Genomic DNA, 19,565 nt, shown 5'->3' with positions numbered 1-19,565 from the left:
GTATGGCCTACCCCTAATGATGTAACCTACTGCGTACAACAACGCAAAAATCTCCATTAGTGTATGAGTACAAAATAAATGCCCAGTCTTTGGAAGCAGTAACATCCGTCAAGTACCTGGGTGTGACTATTCGAAATGATCTTAAATGTAATGATCACATTACACAAGTAACGGGCAAGGCGCACTCTAGATTCCGGTTTATTGGTAGAATCCTGATGCGATGTAGTCCTTCAACAAAGGAAACTGCTTACAATACGTTAGTTCGTCCAGTCTTAGAGTATTGTTCGTCTGTATGGGACCCTTACCAGTTGGGTCTGATTCAAGAGATTGAGAATGTCCAAAGAAGAGTGGTAAGATTCGTTACTGGTGCATTTAGCCATCACAAGAGCGTTAAAAATCATACAGTAAGTTTGAAGTGGGACACACTTGCAGGTAAGACGACATACTAAACGGAAGGGGCTGCTCACTAAATTTCGAAATCCGATCTTCGCCGAGGATGCACAGCATATATTATTACCAACAACTTTCAAATCGCACAATGATCACCATTCAAAGATAGGGAAATTAGAGCTCGTACTGAGGCATTCAGACAATCATTTTTCCCTCGTGTGATCCGAGTGGAACAGAGGGGGAGAAATATGACTTTGGTGTGAATTGTACCCTCCGACACACACCACTTGGTGGCTAGCAGAGTACATATGTAGATGTAGCTTTTACATTTGAGTGTTAGCCTATTTTCTCGCTCATGTCTTTAATTAGAAAGGGGAGCTCAGACGTGGAGTAATCAGCATGCATACTAATTTTTTGATATCAGGACTTCTGAAATGATGCTCTTAAATAAATACAGGGGGGCAAGCTGAACAAGAAATATCACAAAATGAAGTTTTGAATGTGCCAGGATATAAGAGTGGTAAAGGGAGAATTAGAATTAAGTAAATTAATACATTTGGAGAGGCCGTTAGTGGTGCTTGCAGAAAGCTCTACAGTAACGAGGAGACTTCCAAAATCACTGTAGTGGGAACTCATCCACAGCCCTACTGATTCTGTAGAAGAGTTCCTGGGTTTCATAAAATACATGGATACAGCTCCGTGTTACAGACCAAAATTTGTTGAGCAGGTAGATAGTGAAAGAAACCATGGCAGAGTTAAATACAGTAATAATTTCAAAGGAAATTTTAGGGATGGATGGAGAGATGATGAGTGGACATAATAATCACAGTAGGAATTGGAGAGACAGACAGCAAGGAGATAATGGGAATTGTAATGAAAGAAGGGAAAATTTTGGGCAGAGTAGAGAGGAAGTATGGCAAGAGCAAAGACTTGAGAGTGCACAGGGTGTAAGGCTTCAGGGCAGACCAGTGAAAAACTAATGGGAGCTTAACTCAAGGTCCACAGAGGGCTAATGCATATGCAAAGAATAGGACCAGACAAGTTACAATAGGGAAGAGAATTGTAGTGATAAACAAAGAAGAGAAATTGCTATATACAACATTGATGCAATAATAGGTAATTGAATTTGTGATTGGTTTAATAACTACAGTTACTGAGACAGGAGGAACAATATTAATAATACAACCAATATGAATAAATTTAACTTAAAATATAACTTCAAATTTAAAGTGGCAAGGAAAACTGAAGAATTAAGGGTGAGCAGGATGCAAGGGAAATGGGCTGCTTTGGTGTTTTATCTCCTCTCTCTCTATCCATTTTATGAACACTCTTACACATATCCCTTAAGGATCTGTTTAAGGAAGATGCAGGTATAGAATATGGGGATATGTGTAAGTGTGTTCATATAATGAATAGGGAGAGCAAGGAAAACACTGAAGCAGATCCGTTGAAAGAGAGTCAATTAAAAAAGTTGACTATTGAAAAATTTCAACCAATTATTAGTGTCACAGTGGGCAACGTAGAAAGTATTGCATTATCAGATTCTGGGTCTAGTGTGTCAGCTGTATCTGAATCATTTTGGCAACAGATAAAAAGCAGAGATTTGGTGGGATTGGCTGTAACTGGGGTTAAAATAAAGACCACAACTGGGGGATGTAACAAGCCAGTAAAGATGAAGATTATATTCGATTTTAATATTGAGGATCAGTATTTCGATACTGACTGCTTTGTATTGCCTGGCCTTGCTGTGACCATTATTCTCGGGACGAATTTTTTGGTAAGTATGGTTGCAGTATTATTGTAACAGAGTTCTGGAATTTAATGACGGAGGTAGGAGGGGAAAAAAGAAAAAGAAGAGTTAAATTTAGAAATGAATTGATGGGAGGTAAAGTGATGGCTCACCTAGAAAGGGAGACTGCATATAGTGGGGAGGCATATCCTTTAGAATAAATAAATGTAAAGTAAAACATAAAACATAAAACAAAAAACAAAAAGACTGTCAGAGGATCGAAGCTCTCAGCTCAAGGAACTAGTGAGTAAATGTATGTTTTCAGATAAGCCTGGGAAAGTAGTTGATTTTGAATATAATTTAGAGGTAATGCCCCATGAAATAATTAGGGTTAAACCTTTCACTATTGCTGTGGCAGACAAGGAAGCAGTAAGGTTCAGAATAAAGAAAATGCTAGATTGGAAGGTTACTGAGTTGTGCAGGAGTGAGTATAGTAATCCAAATGTTACAGTAACAAAGAAAGATTGGTTGTGTTAGAGGCAAGGGGATTGAATTAAATAACTGTAAAGAGACTGACCAACCAGAAAAAACAAATGAACTTTTGCAAAATTTTAACAATATACAGCTTGTGTCTAGTGTAGATTTAACTTGTGGTTTCTGGCAGGTGAGGTTTGCTGAAAACAGTAGGAAGTATACTGCTTTGTTATTTGAAGGGAGAACATATATGTTTAAAGTGATTCTATTTGGATTAAGTATATCAGTGGTAGTGTTCCTTAGGGCATTGAATCATGTTCTTGGGATGTGAGTTGTTGAGAAAACTTACTGTGTATGTTAATGACGTATTGATAACCAGCATCTCATGGCAGGGACATTGCCAGATATTGGAGGTGGTGTTCAAAGCTATGTATAAAGTAGGGATGACTCTTAACCTGAATAAATGTGAATTTATGCAGGCATAATTGTCATTCTTTGGTCATCTGTTAACTTCTGAGGATACAGTTTCTAACTAGGAGAAGATAAAGGCTACTTCTGAGTGCAAGAGCAAATGAAACCATTTATTGGGCTATGAATATTTTATTGGAAATTCATCTGTGATTATAGTATGAATTCACCAAATATATGTAGACTGTTAAAAAAGAATGTCACCTGGAGCTGGTCTGCTGATTTAGATAAGGAATCTGAGAAGATCACGAGCAGCTTAGTTAATAGTAAAGTATTATACTATCCAGGCATGTCATAACCTTTCTGCATTGCATCTGACAGTTCAATTATGGCATTTGCAATTCGGATACTATCTAAGCATGAACTAATCTATAGGACGTCAAAAAATGAGTTACTGAGTATAGAACTTGGCTTCCAAAAATTCAGGATTTATCTGGAAGGCAGGGAGGAATGTAAAATGTCGATCAGTCAGTTAAGGAGATGGGCGAAGTTTCTGCAGCAATTTAGATATCAAATTGTATATATAAAAGGGACAGAGAACAATATGGCACATTCCTCGTCCCAGGTACCAATCAAAAAGTGCGAGGAAGAAATGGAATCGGAGAAAGAATTCCAAATAATGTATATAAAAATGTAGAGGAAGAAAAGGAGATAAAAGGAATATGCCAAGATATGCACAGGCTCCAAAATGGGGATGCAACACTGAAATTCATTAAAGTTAATTTTGTGTGTAAAGGATATGAAAAAATTCAACAATATTATAAGGTTTATAATGGTCTACTATTTAGGCAAAAATAGTTTAGACAGGGAAGAATGTAAGCTGTGTTTCGCACAAGAACAGGTAGAAAAATCAGTTAATTTCATTCATTATGACCATGGACACTAGAGAGCACGGAAGTGTTCAGAAATTATGCAGGAATTGTCATATCTAGTAACATGGTTAGAAGAGTAAGGAAACAGTTGGCTCCTTGTGACCAATGTCAAAGGGTGAAGTTTAGCATAGTAGCTACACAGGGAGAAATGCAGATAATCATCCCCAATAGAGCAGTTTAGTTTCTGGTTATCAATTTGCTTGGACCCCTGCCAGCGGGTTGTGGTGGACTGAAATATACGAAGGACATTCAAAAAGTTTTTCACACTCTCTCTAATTTTTTTATTTTTGCAGTAGGAGAGTGAAACCTTTTGTGAACATACTTGGAACATTTAGCTACAAGTTGGTATATAAAAGTATTTTCTTTTATTTACAGGTGAGCCATAATGGGCTGTGAAGCAGATGTCAGGTTGCGACAACGGTCGGTGAAGGAGTTCCTCTTCAAGACCAGTGATAACTCTGCCACACTGATTCACAGGAAGTTGCTCGCTGTTTATAGGGAGGAAACAGTGGATCACAGCAGTATCCAGTGATGGTTGCAGAAGTTTGAAGAAGGTGATTTCTCTCTACTGGACAATTCACGATGCGGTAGACCATATGGCAGCGAGTGATGTGAATAAGGAGACCACTGATCAAATCAACTGAAGTGACAGATGTGTGACGACATGACAGCTAGCTGAAATGACTCGTTTGTCATTGAGTTGTGGTATCACTGGTACAGTCAATAGGATACAGAAAAATCTGTGCACGTTGGGTGCCTTGATTATTGACAAGAGAAATGAAAACAATATGGAAGAATGTATTCGAGGGTCTCATGAAGACCTTTACTGAAGAGTGAAAACAGTGTTTTGATGGCATCATTACCCAGGATGAAACATTGTTGTTTTTGTCAGAACCTGAGAGCAGAACCCAATCCATGGAGTGGCGTCATCAGGGTTCCCCTTGGAAGAAGATATCAAGACTTCCATGAACAGTAGGTCGAAAGGTGATGACCTCCTCCTCCTGGGATCAGTGTGGTGACATTTTTATTGACTTTTTGGAACCCGGCTCCAGAATTAACTGGGATTGTTACTGTTTGTCATTGGACAAGCTGCAATGTACCATCAAGATTCACAGACCACAGCTTCAGGGTCAGCTCATCAGACTACACTGTGACAATGCCAAAACCCTACATACAGCCCTTACGACACAGGAGAAAATCAGGAAAATGGGTTGGAAAATTGTTCCTCATCCTCTCTACAGTCTGGATTTGGCTCTGTCTGACTTTTACCTCTTTGGTCATCTGAAGGCCTACCTGCGTGGTAAAGTACTTGATTGTGAGAAGGACCTTATTTCCTGTGTCAAGCGATGGTGTAAAAGTGAATCCCAAGAATTTTACCAAAGCGCATTTACATCATGGAAAGAAGGTTGGGCCAGATGTGTCACAGCTGATGGAGGCTACATTGAGTAGGCTCAATGTATGCTCAGTGTTTCAAGTATGTTCACAAAAAAATTCATTCTCCTCCTGCAAAAAATAAAAAAATTAGATACAAATGCACAAAACTTTTTGAGCGCCCTTTGTATATTATTAGCAGTAGATGTAATCTTTAACCAATTCACTTTCTACTTTCAAGCCACAAGTAAGAGTGTAGTTAATAAACTAGAAAAGGACTAGATAGTGAACGTGAAATTGCCTGAAAAGATTCTATCAGACAATGGTGCACAATTTACTTACCGAGTGTGGGACAATTTGTAGAAATGGGAGGCATTAGACACACAAGGATATGAGTGTTCCACACAGCAAGTAATCCTGCAGAGAAATGCATATGGGAACTGGATAGGTTGTGCACAACTTGCTGCAGAAAAAAACACACAACCTGGGTGCGGCATTTTACTGTCTTTGAAGATCTTCAGAGTACAGTTAAAAGTAATGCCACTGGTTTCTCTCCATATGAAGTGACAATAGGAATAAAACCCAATAATTTGATAGCAGAAAATAATGAGTTTGCTTCAGCTAACCTTTTAACCACAGTAGAGAGGGAGGCACTAGTTAATCAACATTTGCTAAAAAATTGTTCTGAAAGAAAGAAGAGACATGATGGAAAATACAGAAATGTTAAATTTAAATGGGGAGATAAAGTGTTAGTCAGAACTAAAGAAAAATTGAGTGAAATTTATGGAGAAACCAAAAAATTATTTGTACTGTATCATGGGCCATTTGAAGTAACAGAGTGCCCACATCCTAAAGCCTATAGACTGGGATACCCAATGTCAAAGAAACCTTTGGGTTTGCAAAATATAACTGAGCTGAACAGGTATACTGAAAAGTGAATGAAGAGAATACAATGTGCTCAAGGGTCTATGAAGCATATATTTATTATCATGTTGTATAGTTGTAAGTAATTTTGTGGGTTTCTAATTAAGTGTTTCTGCATGGTACATAAATGAAGAGTAACAAGATTTTCTCAGCTGATACTGGTGGAACTGATGGCAGAAGTTTCATTTAGAAGAGGATTATAGGAATTTCACTCTTCATGAGAACACATGAATGGATGTACTGTTTAATAAAAAAAAATTAAGTGATTTGTTATCTGTATACATGTGGACATGTAGAGGAATTTAGGTCTATATAATCATATGATTGTCACAAAGGTTATTGACATTATTACCATTTTTGTTTATAGTAAATTGTAGCAAGTGAATCCACCATAAAAGTAATACTCTTGATATACTAGATGAAAGACGATAATGCCTGCAATATTTTTACAATCAAGTAACTATACAAATGTTATGAACAATTTAATTTATTTAATAAATAATGCCATAACTATGAACTCATCGCCAGAGACACAAATCATCTTATCAACACGAGTCATTCCTTAATATTCCAGTAACTTTCAACATGTACTGAATAGTACTTGTGATTTATAAAATAGTTCAAGTTGGTATTTTGCATGGTGCCGAATGTGGCAATTTGTGTGTTTCAAATTTATTTAAAATTGTTAAAATAATGTATAAATGAATTAGTTAAGAGACTGGAAAATGACTACAAAGATCTTTGTATGCTTTATCATAAGTAATTATACACCACTGGCCATTAAAATTGCTACACCAAGAAGAAATGCAGATGATAAATGGGTATTCATTGGAAAAATATATTATACTAGAACTGACATGCGATTACATTTTCACGCAATTTGGGTGCATACATCCTGAGAAATCAGTACCCAGAACAACTGCCTCTGGCAGTAAAAACGGCCTTGATACGCCTGGGCATTGAGTCAAACAGAGATTGGATGGCGTGTACAGGTACAGCTGCTCATGCAGCTTCAACACAATACCACAGTTCATCAAGAGTAGTGACTGGCATATTGTGACGAGCCAGTTGCTCGGCCACCATTGACCAGACTTTTCAGTTGGTGAGAGATCTGGAGAATGTGCTGGCCAGGGCAGCAGTCCAACATTTTCTGTATCCAGAAAGGCCCGTACAGGACCTGCAACATGCGGTCGTGCATTATCCTGCTGAAATGTACGGTTTCGCAGGGATCGAATGAAGAGTAGAACCGTGGGTCGTAACACATCTGAAATGTAATGTCCACTGTTCAAAGTGCCATCAATGCGAGCAAGAGGTGACCGAGACGTGTAACCAATGGCACCCCATACCATCACACCAGGTGATACGCCAGTATGGCGATGACGAATACAAGCTTCCAATGGGCGTTCACCGCGATGTCACCCAACACGGATGCGACCATCGTGATGCTGTAAACAGAACCTGGATTCATCTGAAAAAAATGACGTTTTGCCATTCGTGCACCCAGGTTTTTCGTTGAGTACACCACCGCAGGCACTCCTGTATGTGATGCAGCATCACGAGTAACCGAGTCCATGCTGCTGCAAACGTCGTCGAACTGTTTGTGCATTTTGTAAACGTCCTCATCTGTTGACTCAGGGATCGAGACACAGCTGCACGATCCATTACAGCCATGCGGATAAGATGCCTGTCATCTCGACTGCTAGTGATACGAGGCCATTGGGATCCAGCACGGCGTTCTGTATTACCCTCCTGAACCCACCGATTCCATATTCTGCTAACAGTCATTGGATCTTGACCAACGCAAGCAGCAACGTCGCGATACAATAAACCGCAATCGCGATAGGCTACAATCCGACCTTCATCAAAGTCGGAAACGTGATAGTACGAATTTCTCCTCCTTACACGAGGCATCACAACAATGTTTCACCAGGCAATACCGGTCAACTGCTATTTGTGTATGAGAAATAGCTTGGAAACTTTCCTCATGTCAGCACGTTGTAGGTGTCGCCACCGGTGCCAACCTTGTGTGAATGCTCTGAAAAGCTATACATTTGCACATCACAACATCTTCTTCCTGTCGGTTAAATTTCGCGTCTGTAACACATCTTCATGGTGTAGCAATTTTAATGGCCAATAGTGTATGAAACTGTTATGAAAATTAAGAGTGGTGATCAGGGTCAAAGTATCTGCATTGAATCGAGGAGTGGTCATGTGACCGAACCTTTAAATAAGCATGTGGGGCAGAGCTCGTGGTCTTTTGCCTATCCTCTTGTATCTGGAGTATTGGTGAGGCATTTCATCTGAAGCTGGTAATTATCAGTGCTTATACTGTGAATTTTACTTGCATGTATTGGGACTTGTACATTGTGATTTGTTTGGGCCACCATTCGCACACATTGTTCTTTTCTATAAAAATAATAAAAAGAGATTTATATAAAACTTAAAATGAATTGTTTCGAGCAATGTTGTTATCCTTTGGAATTTTGACCAACAGATCCAACCTGAGTACATCTTTTATTAAATTATTCACTAATGTCTCACTGCTACTATTAGGCTTTGGTATTAATATCATTATTCTGTGTTGTTGGGCTAAATAGCGATGGTGTATGGCCTACCCCTATTGATGTTAGTGAGCCACACCTGAAGTTAATGGCCATACACAGCCCACACATGGGGGAACAGGAGAAAATGTCCTACAGGACTCACAGTATGAAGATCCCACGGGGTGACTTCATCCTTTTCACCCCTCATGGAAATATCAGACACTAAAACAATTTTAAAAAATCTTTGTGTGGCACCACTGACTTGTTCTAAATTGTGATGAGGTATCGCATGCTGACACAGAAATCGAAGACTGGATCTTGGGCAAGAATTATCAACATTAGCAAAATGTATTGCCACCATCTGACTGTTGGCCTTAGCTACAAACCACTTTCCTTTCAGTAAAGCAGCACCAGTCAAAGCAATCATTTTGTAAGAATACCACCAAATTGTGTTTTGTAATGTGGATTTTTAAAATATAGTACACAAAAGAATTCTTTCACCAATCTGCACTTCATTTCTTTAACAATGTACCACAGCTTCTGTCCCTGAACACTAAGGCCTAAGATTCTCTTTGCAGATCGTCTACACTGAACAGCTATTCCACGACTTAACTGCCTATGACTATAAAGTAACGTAATACTTCACCAACAGATAACTGGAACACAAATCTGTAAGGCTGGACTTTGAATCTGAAATAATTAACTTCAGAATTAATTAATAAAATATATAATGCCATCTATTCCAATATTATGGTTACTTGCCAAACAATATTGTTTTTTTTTTTTTACTGGAATAATGTGTTATAGTACTCTGTTATTAGTATCTGATAGAAGCATGCCATCAAACTCTCCTAGTCAGCAAAAGCTTGCATCCTGTTTCGCTACTAAAACAAAAGAACACACTTCCCAACTGAGGAATGATTAGATAGGGCATCCATGAGTCATCATGTCACAAGGGGAAAAATTATGTACGTATAAATAATTTGGCAATAAGATATTTTCATCTGCAGAAATATTTTCCTTCTTTGTCATAGAAGAGTGTTCATGGCAGTGGACACAAGTAGATATGAGGTAGAAGGTGAACATACTTCTTTGCAGGTCATATGATAGTGGTAAAATAATCAAATGAACAGAATCACAATACAACAGTCTGTATTAATATTAAATCAAAGGCATAAATATGAAGTTGCTTCAGAAACAAGTAGTAACACCTTTGTATATTTTCAGGGTATACAAAGGTGTTATTACTTATTTTTGAAACAACTACATATTTATGCCTTTGATTTAATTTTAATACAGACTGTTTTATTGTGATTCTGTTCATTTGATTATTTTACCACTATTGTATGACCTTCAAAGTAGTATGTTCACCTTCTACCTCATATCTACTTGTGTCCACTGCCATGAACACTCTTCTATGAAAAAGAATTGTATATTTTCAGGGTCCCATGTGGGGTTTGCTAGTCCCCCATCGGGCGCCTCCCCAGGTGGCGGATAGGGAAATGCTCTCTAGATATAGAGGGTACCAGGGAAATAAAATACCCGGGGTGGACCAAAACTAGCACGGGCAGGAGAGGCTCGCTCAGCCGCAGTGAAGGCAACCCTCCTAGGGGTAGAGTACTCCAAAATCAAGACTCCTGGTCCTCCAGATTGGGGGTTGTGCAGAGGGCTACCAATGCACTCATGTAAATAAAAAATAAATAAATAAATAAATAAACGAAACGGTCAGGATACTGAATGCCAGCCTCGAAAACAGGACTTACTCGAACAAAAACTGGCAAAGCTACAAGGATTTCTCTTTTGGATCATGGAATATTAGAAGCCTGTATCGTCCTGGAACTGCCCAAATACTAGCAAACGAATTAAGAAAATATAGAGTGCAACTGGTAGTCCTCCAAGAAGTAAGATGGCAGGGAACAGGTTTACTGAAAATAGCAGACAGGACAATAATGTATGGAGACTGCGGTCAGCGCCCTGAATTTGGAACCAGTTTCTACATTCATAAATCAATAGATGACTCAGTAAGGGAGTTCAGACATGTTAATAACTGTATATCATACGTAACTATTCAGATGCAGTGGTTAGACATTACATTTCTAAATGCACACGCACTCACAGAAGATAAGGATGACAACACGAAAGAAGAATTCTACAGCCAACTGGAACAAACGTACAACGTATTAAGTAGGCACAATGTGGAAATAGTGTTAGGAGATTTTAATGCCGAAGTAGGAAAGGAAGAAATCTACGAACCAACCATCGGAAATTTTAGCTTACACGAGGAAAGTTCAGAGAATGGGGTTCAACTTATGAACTTTGCAATGACAAATGGCCTCACGATAAGCAGCACAAAATTTCAACATAAACACATTCAATTTAGGAACATGGATATCACCAGATGGAAAAGTAGTCAATCAAATAGATCCTGTCGCTATCCAGAAACGATTCCAAAACAGCATTAAAGATGTCAGAACCTTTAGGGGAGCGGATTGCGACACAGACCACATGTTAATAATATCAAAAATGAAAGTGAAACTCAAAAGGAAAGTAAATAGAAATAGAGTAGAAATTACAAGATATAACATAGGAAACCTGGTGAAAGTAGATATAAAAGAAAATTTTGCAAAAGAAATTAAAAGCAACCTAACAAAACCGAGACTGACCAATGCAAAAACACAGGATGTTGAAAGCAGATGGAGACACCTGAAGGGCTGTATTCAAGAAGCAGCTTCCAAAATCATAGGTGAAAGAAAACGACCTAATAAAATTTGGATTAACACAAAGTGTCAAGAAAAATTGCTGGAAAGAAGAAATGCGAGGAATGCATGGATTAAAGAACGGGACAATGTGACATTGAAGGAAAGATACTATAAACTCCACCATGAAACGCAAAGAACCCTAAGACAGGAGAAAAGGGAATACAATAACAATATGATCAGAGAAGCAGAGGACGATTTCCAACATCACAGGACAGGACAGATGTATCAAAATATAAAAAAATCCTTTGGTAAATTCAATAAAAGGCAACAGTTTATAAAGGATCAATATGGGAAAATATTGACCAACAAAAGTGACATACAAAACAGATGGAAGACATACTTTTCGCAACTTCTCAATTGCAATGACTCACATTCTTACTTTAAATTGGAAGAACCTGATACAATTGATACAGCTGATGCAGTTACTATCCCATCAGTAAATGAAATACAGCAAGCAATAAGGAAATTAAAGAATAAAAAGGCTTGTGGCGAGGACAAGATATACGCTGAGTTATTAAAGAATGGAGGCCCACAACTGGAATTAGAAACACAGGAGTTAACAGAAACAATTTGGGAGACGGAAACCATTCCTGCAGATTGGAAAACTGCAATTGTGTGCCCCATATTTAAGAAGAATGATCCACTAGTTTGTGATAACTACAGAGGAATTGCCTTACTGGATGTCACCTACAAAATCTTATCAAGCTGCCTATTAAACAGACTGATACCAATAACAGAAGAACTGACAGGGGACTACCAATGCGGTTTCCGCAGAAACAGATCCACATAAGATCACTTTTTCACTCTAAGACAAGTAACTGAGAATTCAATGTAGATGGCCACATATTATTCATAGATTTTAAAAAGGCCTATGGATAGCATACACCGACAGACACTCCTAAATATAATGAAGGAATTTAAAATACCATCAAAATTAATCAGATTAGTTAAAATGTGTATCGATGAAACTTTATGTCGCATAAAGACACCGGTGGGAGAAACTGAAGATTTTAAGGTGTACACTGGACTGAGACAAGGGGATGCCATTTCATTTATTTTATTTAACCTTGTCCTAAGGAAGATTGATAGAGAATTTTCTAAAACCAGTCCACAAGGAATCGAGCTACAGTATGTGAACATAACAAGACTTGCCTATGCAGATGATGTAGCACTAATAAGTAGTTCCAAAACAGAATTAATCAGAATGATGCAAAATTACTACAAAATTGCTGAGAAAACAGGATTACATGTTAATGAAGAAAAGACAGAATACCTGCCTATAAGTAAGAAAACCTGAAAAGATGCACCACTGACTATAGATGGATTCAATTTCAAGACTGTTGACCCCTTCAAGTACCTAGGAAGTATTTTTTAGTAATAACAACAGAACAGATATAGAAACAGATGCCCGTTTATCAACAGCAAACAAGACACTTTTTAGTTTCATCAAAATTCTAAGAAAAAGATCACTTAGCAGTAACTTCAAAATCCGCTTATATCAATCGACCATTATACCCGTAATGTTGTATGGATGTGAAACATTAACATTTAGAAAGAAAGATGAAGAAAATCTGTTAATATTCGAAAGAAAAGTACAAAGGAAAATTTTTGGACCTGTATATGATGAAAATAACATGTAATGGAGAATAAGAAGAAATGAAGAATTAAGAGTGCTGTACACACACCGTAACATCGTTGAAGTGGTCAAGAGGAGAAGGTTGAATTGGACAGGCCATATAGCAAGAATGACAGAGAATAGACTACCTAGAATGGCATTCAGCAGAACAATAGAAGGAACGAGAAGAAGAGGGAGACCCAGAATCAGATTGCGGGATAACATTTGGGAGGACACAATGAGGAACAGCAGCAGCAACTGGACAAACAGTGCATTGGACAGGCAGAAGTGGAAGAGGCTCATAGAGCAGGCGTATGGTCGATAAGGCCCTTGCTACATGTGAAGTAAAAAGTAAGTATATTTTCAGGGTGTATACGCAGACAAGGAAAAAAATCCCAGATTTCCTGGTTAAAAATACACTTTCTCCCGGGTGAAAATACACTTTTTCCGATGTTAAGTGACATTATACTTTGTCACAACTGTGAAACTCATCAGTCGTTTGAATGGTGGTGATTTTATACATCAGTGTAGAGTTTCCTGGCACTTTAGAAAACAAAATTCGGGGGAAAAAACACATTTTGGAAAGATCTTTGACATGCAAAAACATTTAAGCTGCATACTTTTGTATTATTTAAAGTTGAATTCCACTAAGCACCGCATGTTACTTTCCGAAGCATCGAAATCAAGATTGTGGTGCGCCTTTGTAAGCCAGTCATACGTCATGTCATGTAATCTCACCAGCCGATGACAGCGGATATTCAGAGCATTGGACACGTGATGTAGTCAGCCAATAGCAACATCACTTAAGTAGTGTGAACATACAAATAGGAAAAGTTAATGGTTTAAATTAATATACGTAATGTTGCTACAAGAACAGCAAAGGTCTCACATATAATATTGATCTTTTCTGCGCAAGATACATCACACAAATGAGCCAATGAAATTTTTAATAATGACATAAATGTCTGATCTTCTAGGCTCGAAATTCATCTAACTGGCACATCATCAAAGATTTGATTTTGAAATGAGAGTCAAATGCTCTGTGATTTAAGAAATTCATCTTACATTCTCATTCATAGTTCATCTTGCATAAAAGGGAATTTACTTTGAAAGTAACACTTTTCAAACCACCATTCGTAATGTTTTCCCATGATCTGTTAGAAACAGGTTTGTTCCAGCAGTTGCCAGAGAGTACCAGATAACAAGCGTCACTGCGTTTGGCGCAGCTACAATGATGTAGGAAGCCTGTATGTTCATACATGTAAAACATTAAAAGATCTTACATAATGTCATAAAAGAAACAAGACATCAGAGGACACTCCGAAAGCATCAGAATTTTGTGAACCAAACTACAATGTGTGATCCGGCTTAAAGTGCACATTCAGATGTCCAGATTCCCAATGAAATAGGCCTTGACCTGGTATTACGCTTTTCAGTGTGCTTTTCAGAATGTAAATTTTTTTGTAGTACCGGTATTGTATTATCTCATGTTCGGATCTTTATTATGGCATAACCCCGTATGTACTAGAAGATGAAAATGTGCACTTTAAATGCTGCGAATAGTTGAAACTAGCCAATAGTGTGGAATTAAACACTTCGTTTCAAATAAATTGACTGCCTCTATTAATGAAGCCAAATTTCTGTAGCAAGCCAACAGAAAAAACTTCATTGTTCTGAAAGGTGATTAATGCTAACAACACATTTTAGACTCCCATAATTATGTGAACATATTTTATTCACTTGATAGCTACCAGCCACAGAAATCTGTTCGGTTTTTATTTGACACGTGAGCAGTAAACGAAGAGGAAACAGCAAAATTACTAAACGTAAACACATGTCAGGTGGAGACTACCCACCTCCCCACTACAACTCAGACTGCTCTGCACATTAACCCCGGATTTACAATATTTCCAAACCGGGGCATCACTACATTCATGTTTTATTGCTCCAGTATTATTCTGCAGTAGCAGGATACAGTAATATTCCTTGTTAGAGTATTAGTTTTTACCAGTCAAAATTACAAAAATTTAACTGAAAACTGAAACAATGAAAAATTCCTGTAATTCCAAAAATTCCCATGTTTTTCCCGGTTTTCTCCCGGATGAAAAAATTACTAGGTTTTTCCCGGATCTTCTGGTTGTCCCAGATTGTATACAACCTGATTTTCTTTCCTTCACTCTCTGATATGAAATACAACGTTTTCAGTGGGGCATTACTAAATTTTAACAAGTTCACCCAACAATAATATTGCTCCTTGGCAGCACAATACAGGGTGTCCCAAAAAGAATGACCTGATTTTAAATAGAATTATTTATTAGGAAGAAGAGCTTAACACCAACAAATTGCATACTAAATTACTCAGAAAAGACAGAAGATCTTAATGTCATGAGGTAAGTGGGGAACGTAAACACAGTGTTTAACATATCCCCACAGGAAGAAATCACATGGTGTCAAGTTGGGGGACCTAGCAGCTCAAGAGTGTAAAGCCTGGTCTTGCGATCCTGAACACCCTATCCAACATTGAGGCACATTGGCAGTGAGAAAACTGCGCACATTGTTGTGCCAGTGCGGTGGTGTAACATCTTGCTGATAGATGAAATAGACGAATAACCAGTTCCATAGCATTGCAAAATATGATTATCCTGTTATGGTTTCTTCCTCAAAAAAGTAGGGTCCATAAACCTGGCTTTGCGAAACAGCACAAAAAACATTCACTTTTGGTGAATTACGTACGTGTTCAATTGTTTCATGAGGATTTTTGAGCCCTCATACACGCACATTATGACGGTGAACCTTACCGCTAATATGGAAAGTTGCCTCATTGCTGAATATCAACTGTGACATAAAAGTGTCATCTTCCATGTGCTCTAGACTAGCATTGCTAAAGTCCACTCACTTCACTTTGTCAGTATCTCGAAGAGCTTGTACCAGTTGTAATTGGTATGGTTTGAGGGCTAAATGACGCTGTAACACACACCCCACTGTCAGGTGCGGTAATGCAAGTTCCCGGCTAGCACGATGCATAGACTTGCAGGGGCTCCACTCAAATGCTCGTCAGATTTGCTCCACCATTTGTTCAGGAACACATGATTGGCCAGGACTTTTGCCTTTACAGAGGCACCCTGTTTCTTCAAACTGTTTGTTCCACTGCTGAATGTTCTTTGGCAATGGTGGTTTAGCACGAAATCGAATATGAAACACCCGCTGAACTGCGATCACTGATGGAGTACGACTAAATTCAATAACACAATATGCCTTCTGTTGCACGAGACTGGCTGGACGCTCTAGGTCAGTGCTCATAGCAACATCCAGCGGATTTTTTCTGAAACTCTAGACCATGCCGATTACAGCTAGTGCTGTTTCAGTTACCTAGTGACATTTGTCTGAATATTATTACAAGTTAAAATCAGGTCATTCTTTTTGGGACACCCAGTATAATAAATATACAGCATGGTCAGGAACAGTCTGAAAAGCTTGTAAGGGTGTCGCAGGGAGTCTGTGCTGAGAAATAATTAAGGAAAAAATTTGATACATTGCACCATATACAATTAGCATTGAAGTTAGCCAATCAGGCCGATGCACACGTAAATTCAAGTGGCCCACCAGAGGTGGTGTCATCAGATGTGTTCTCCATTTGGTTTCCTAAAAACTGAACATGAGAGCAATACAAAAACTGGATATGGGATGCTAGTAAAAATCAAACCTAAGTCAAAGGCTGAGCAGTCTCATGTGCTAACCTTTATCTTATGGTAAGAACTGACTAGTTGTATCTGATAATTAACCCTGAAACGGCACAATGTATATTCTTTTCTTAATTAATTCTCACCACAATCTACTCCACAGCACCCTTACAAGCTTTTCAGACTGTTTCTGACTACCCTGTAGTCAATTATTACACCTGATTTGAAACTACCAGATAAACTTGCCTCATACTGTAATTCAAGAACATCACTGTCTATTTCATCAAGTTGGCTATAGCCTAGACGTTTTTTCATATACATCATAGGAACATCTTTCTTCTGAGTTCGAGTAGTATAAAATGGCTCAACTGATGTCTGCTTCTTATTGAAAGGAATTTTCCATGGTGCTTTGAAATATATTGCATTTATAAGTATTAATTTTGTGAAAGGAGAGATACTGTCTGAAACAGAAAAAATTATTTATTAGTATTTGTAATCGATATAAACAGAAGAATTAATTATACTTAAATTGAACTATTAAAATATTTTGACCACCAGAATCGTAACTCTTCCAACTTTCATACCTTTTAATTCATTCTCTTCAATAAACACAGAGTTTGACGCAGTACACTCAATGGCATTCTAAATCGGAGAGAGGGGGAGGGGCAGGGGAGGAAAAAAAGAGAGAGAGAGAGAGAGAGAGAGAGAGAGAGAGAGAGAGAGAGAAAATTACGCCATTTAAAAGCTAACATTGGTCAGTGCAGTGATCATACAAATTACTCTTATGAACTTCCTGTAGCACAACCAAGAAGCCCAGAGACAACAGTGACCATGTGTTTGCATTTTTTTCTGCATCTGCCAAAGGGCTTTGCCCGACAGTTTATAATATCTAACAGTTTTCTTTCAATGTTCCTGTCTGTCACACAATGCCTCCTCTATGTGGTGAGTAGCAATCCATTCTATTTCATTTCGCACTGTTATTATTCTGTCCAAGAACTTCCATTGTTTAATTATTTATTTTGTTTTACATAGTAGCTGCTATTCTCTTTGTGCTGCCATGGAAGATAAATCGCATATGGGATAAAACATATTTCCACTGCAAACTATTTAGTAACCTCTTATCTAATTAACAAAGTAACGGCTATAAATCATACAGACGCGTTTCTCCCACAATGTAAGTATCACATGCTGTTAGTCATTTGTGGTTGAGTAAAAGAGAAGTAAGCTGCATAATGTTAATTATTCAGTAACAGCTAGCGTTAAATAGTCTGTCTATGTTAACTGAATATCATCACACTGGGCAAGTGTGGAAACAGCTCTAGAATAGTGAGATATGGTTGAAAGTGTGAAAGTTGCCTACACTTTAATGTGGGAAGTGACTTTCTTGCATAGAGAGGTGGCTATAGTTTGGCAATACAGGATGATTTCACCTCAAATCGTACAGGTCATGTCAACTCAGGGTCATGAATTTCTCAGGAAAAAATATATATTAGACCTCTGTATCACGATTGTTAATAAATACAGTATTTCCATTTTATCTTAATTTTTGTAAATGACAGAGCCGTTTGAAAAATGTATATTTTGTAATTAACTTTTACAACGGAGAAAAAAAAAAAAAAAAAAAAAAAAAAAGAAAACTTAACTAATAAACCAAAAGTATTGGATATCTGGTAGATGTTTAGCGTTAAAGCTCCCTTTTAGTGTGTTTCAGTTCATTTGACACTTGCACACTTATGGCCTTCCTTTAACTTACAAATTTTAGATGAAAATACAAATTTTAAGTTAATTTTCCACTTAAAAATTTTTTGTTTCTAATTTGGAAAGTCACCGAACACTATCTTTTCTGTCATATTTTCAGATACTACTGATGTAATTATAAACAGTATCTTCTCTGCTCCAGTTATCTGTATTATTTAATTATTTATTACTAAAAAGGTAAAAATTGCATTTTTACAAGTTTTTACGAATTACTGTATTTACTTGATAACCCCCATCAGAAAACTTTTGATGTTACACAAAATATTGTTTGGTTAATATGTTAGCAGTCAGTGCAAACACAGTGGACAATATTTTTCTGTGTAAAGTGTTAAAAATCCTTCAACATTCTGCGTATTTCGCAACACTGAATTTCCAGTGCAAAATATGCATGTTGGCAACACTTTCCAGTACTCTTCTTTTTGTAACAAACAAGTGAGACCTTGCACATAAACCAGTCTGCATCGAGTTTTTTGGTTTGGTCTTAACTTTTTGTTAGATACAGTGTCAATGAAGAAATACAGTAGTGAAAGAGTGAGGTGTGTGAACTATGAAAGAAGACACAGGAATGTGGTGTTCAAGAAAAGTGAAAAACACTTCACAGTTGTTGGAAATCTGTCAGAGGTATTGCAGAAATATCTTGGTCCTCAAGTAATGTTACTAGCATCGCATCCATTGTGCAGGTACTGCTAGACTCACCACAAGAAGAAATTTAGTGACAACTCACCTGAACGATCACCGTACCTCGAATGTGAAACTGAAGAAGACAGTGCAGATGTTTATATTCCTGGGTGTGAAGTTGTTGATGCCTTGGATGTTAGCATTTCTGCTGTAGCCCCTACTATATCCCCCCTTAAATGTCCAGGAAAGATAAGAAGCACAAGAAGTAAACAGTATGTAAAAAGAAAAGTGGAAGAAATTGAAACTAGTTTTACACAAGCAACATCTTCAAAACTTTGTGAAGTGTATAATGTAGATGCACTTG

The 19,565-nt window shown here is 37.7% G+C and overlaps 1 protein-coding gene across 3 annotated transcripts in view; it reads right to left on the bottom strand.

The window, feature by feature from the left end:
• The window catches only part of LOC126161516 (leukocyte elastase inhibitor-like), a 147,527-nt gene that overhangs the window by 81,541 nt on the left and 46,421 nt on the right, over positions 1-19,565 (bottom strand). For all 3 annotated transcript variants that reach the window (XR_007534927.1, XM_049917422.1, XM_049917423.1), the window contains exon 5: positions 17,072-17,286. Coding sequence is in view for 2 of the 3 variants with exons in the window: in XM_049917422.1 (XP_049773379.1) it covers positions 17,072-17,286 (215 nt within the window). In the remaining variant the exon portion in view is untranslated. The remainder of the gene's footprint in view (positions 1-17,071; positions 17,287-19,565) is intronic.

Source organism: Schistocerca cancellata, chromosome 2, assembly GCF_023864275.1.
Source record: "Schistocerca cancellata isolate TAMUIC-IGC-003103 chromosome 2, iqSchCanc2.1, whole genome shotgun sequence".
Classification (NCBI taxonomy): Eukaryota; Metazoa; Arthropoda; class Insecta; order Orthoptera; family Acrididae; genus Schistocerca; species Schistocerca cancellata.
Note: the sequence above shows the minus strand (reverse complement) of the source record. Positions and strands in the feature narration are given on the sequence as shown.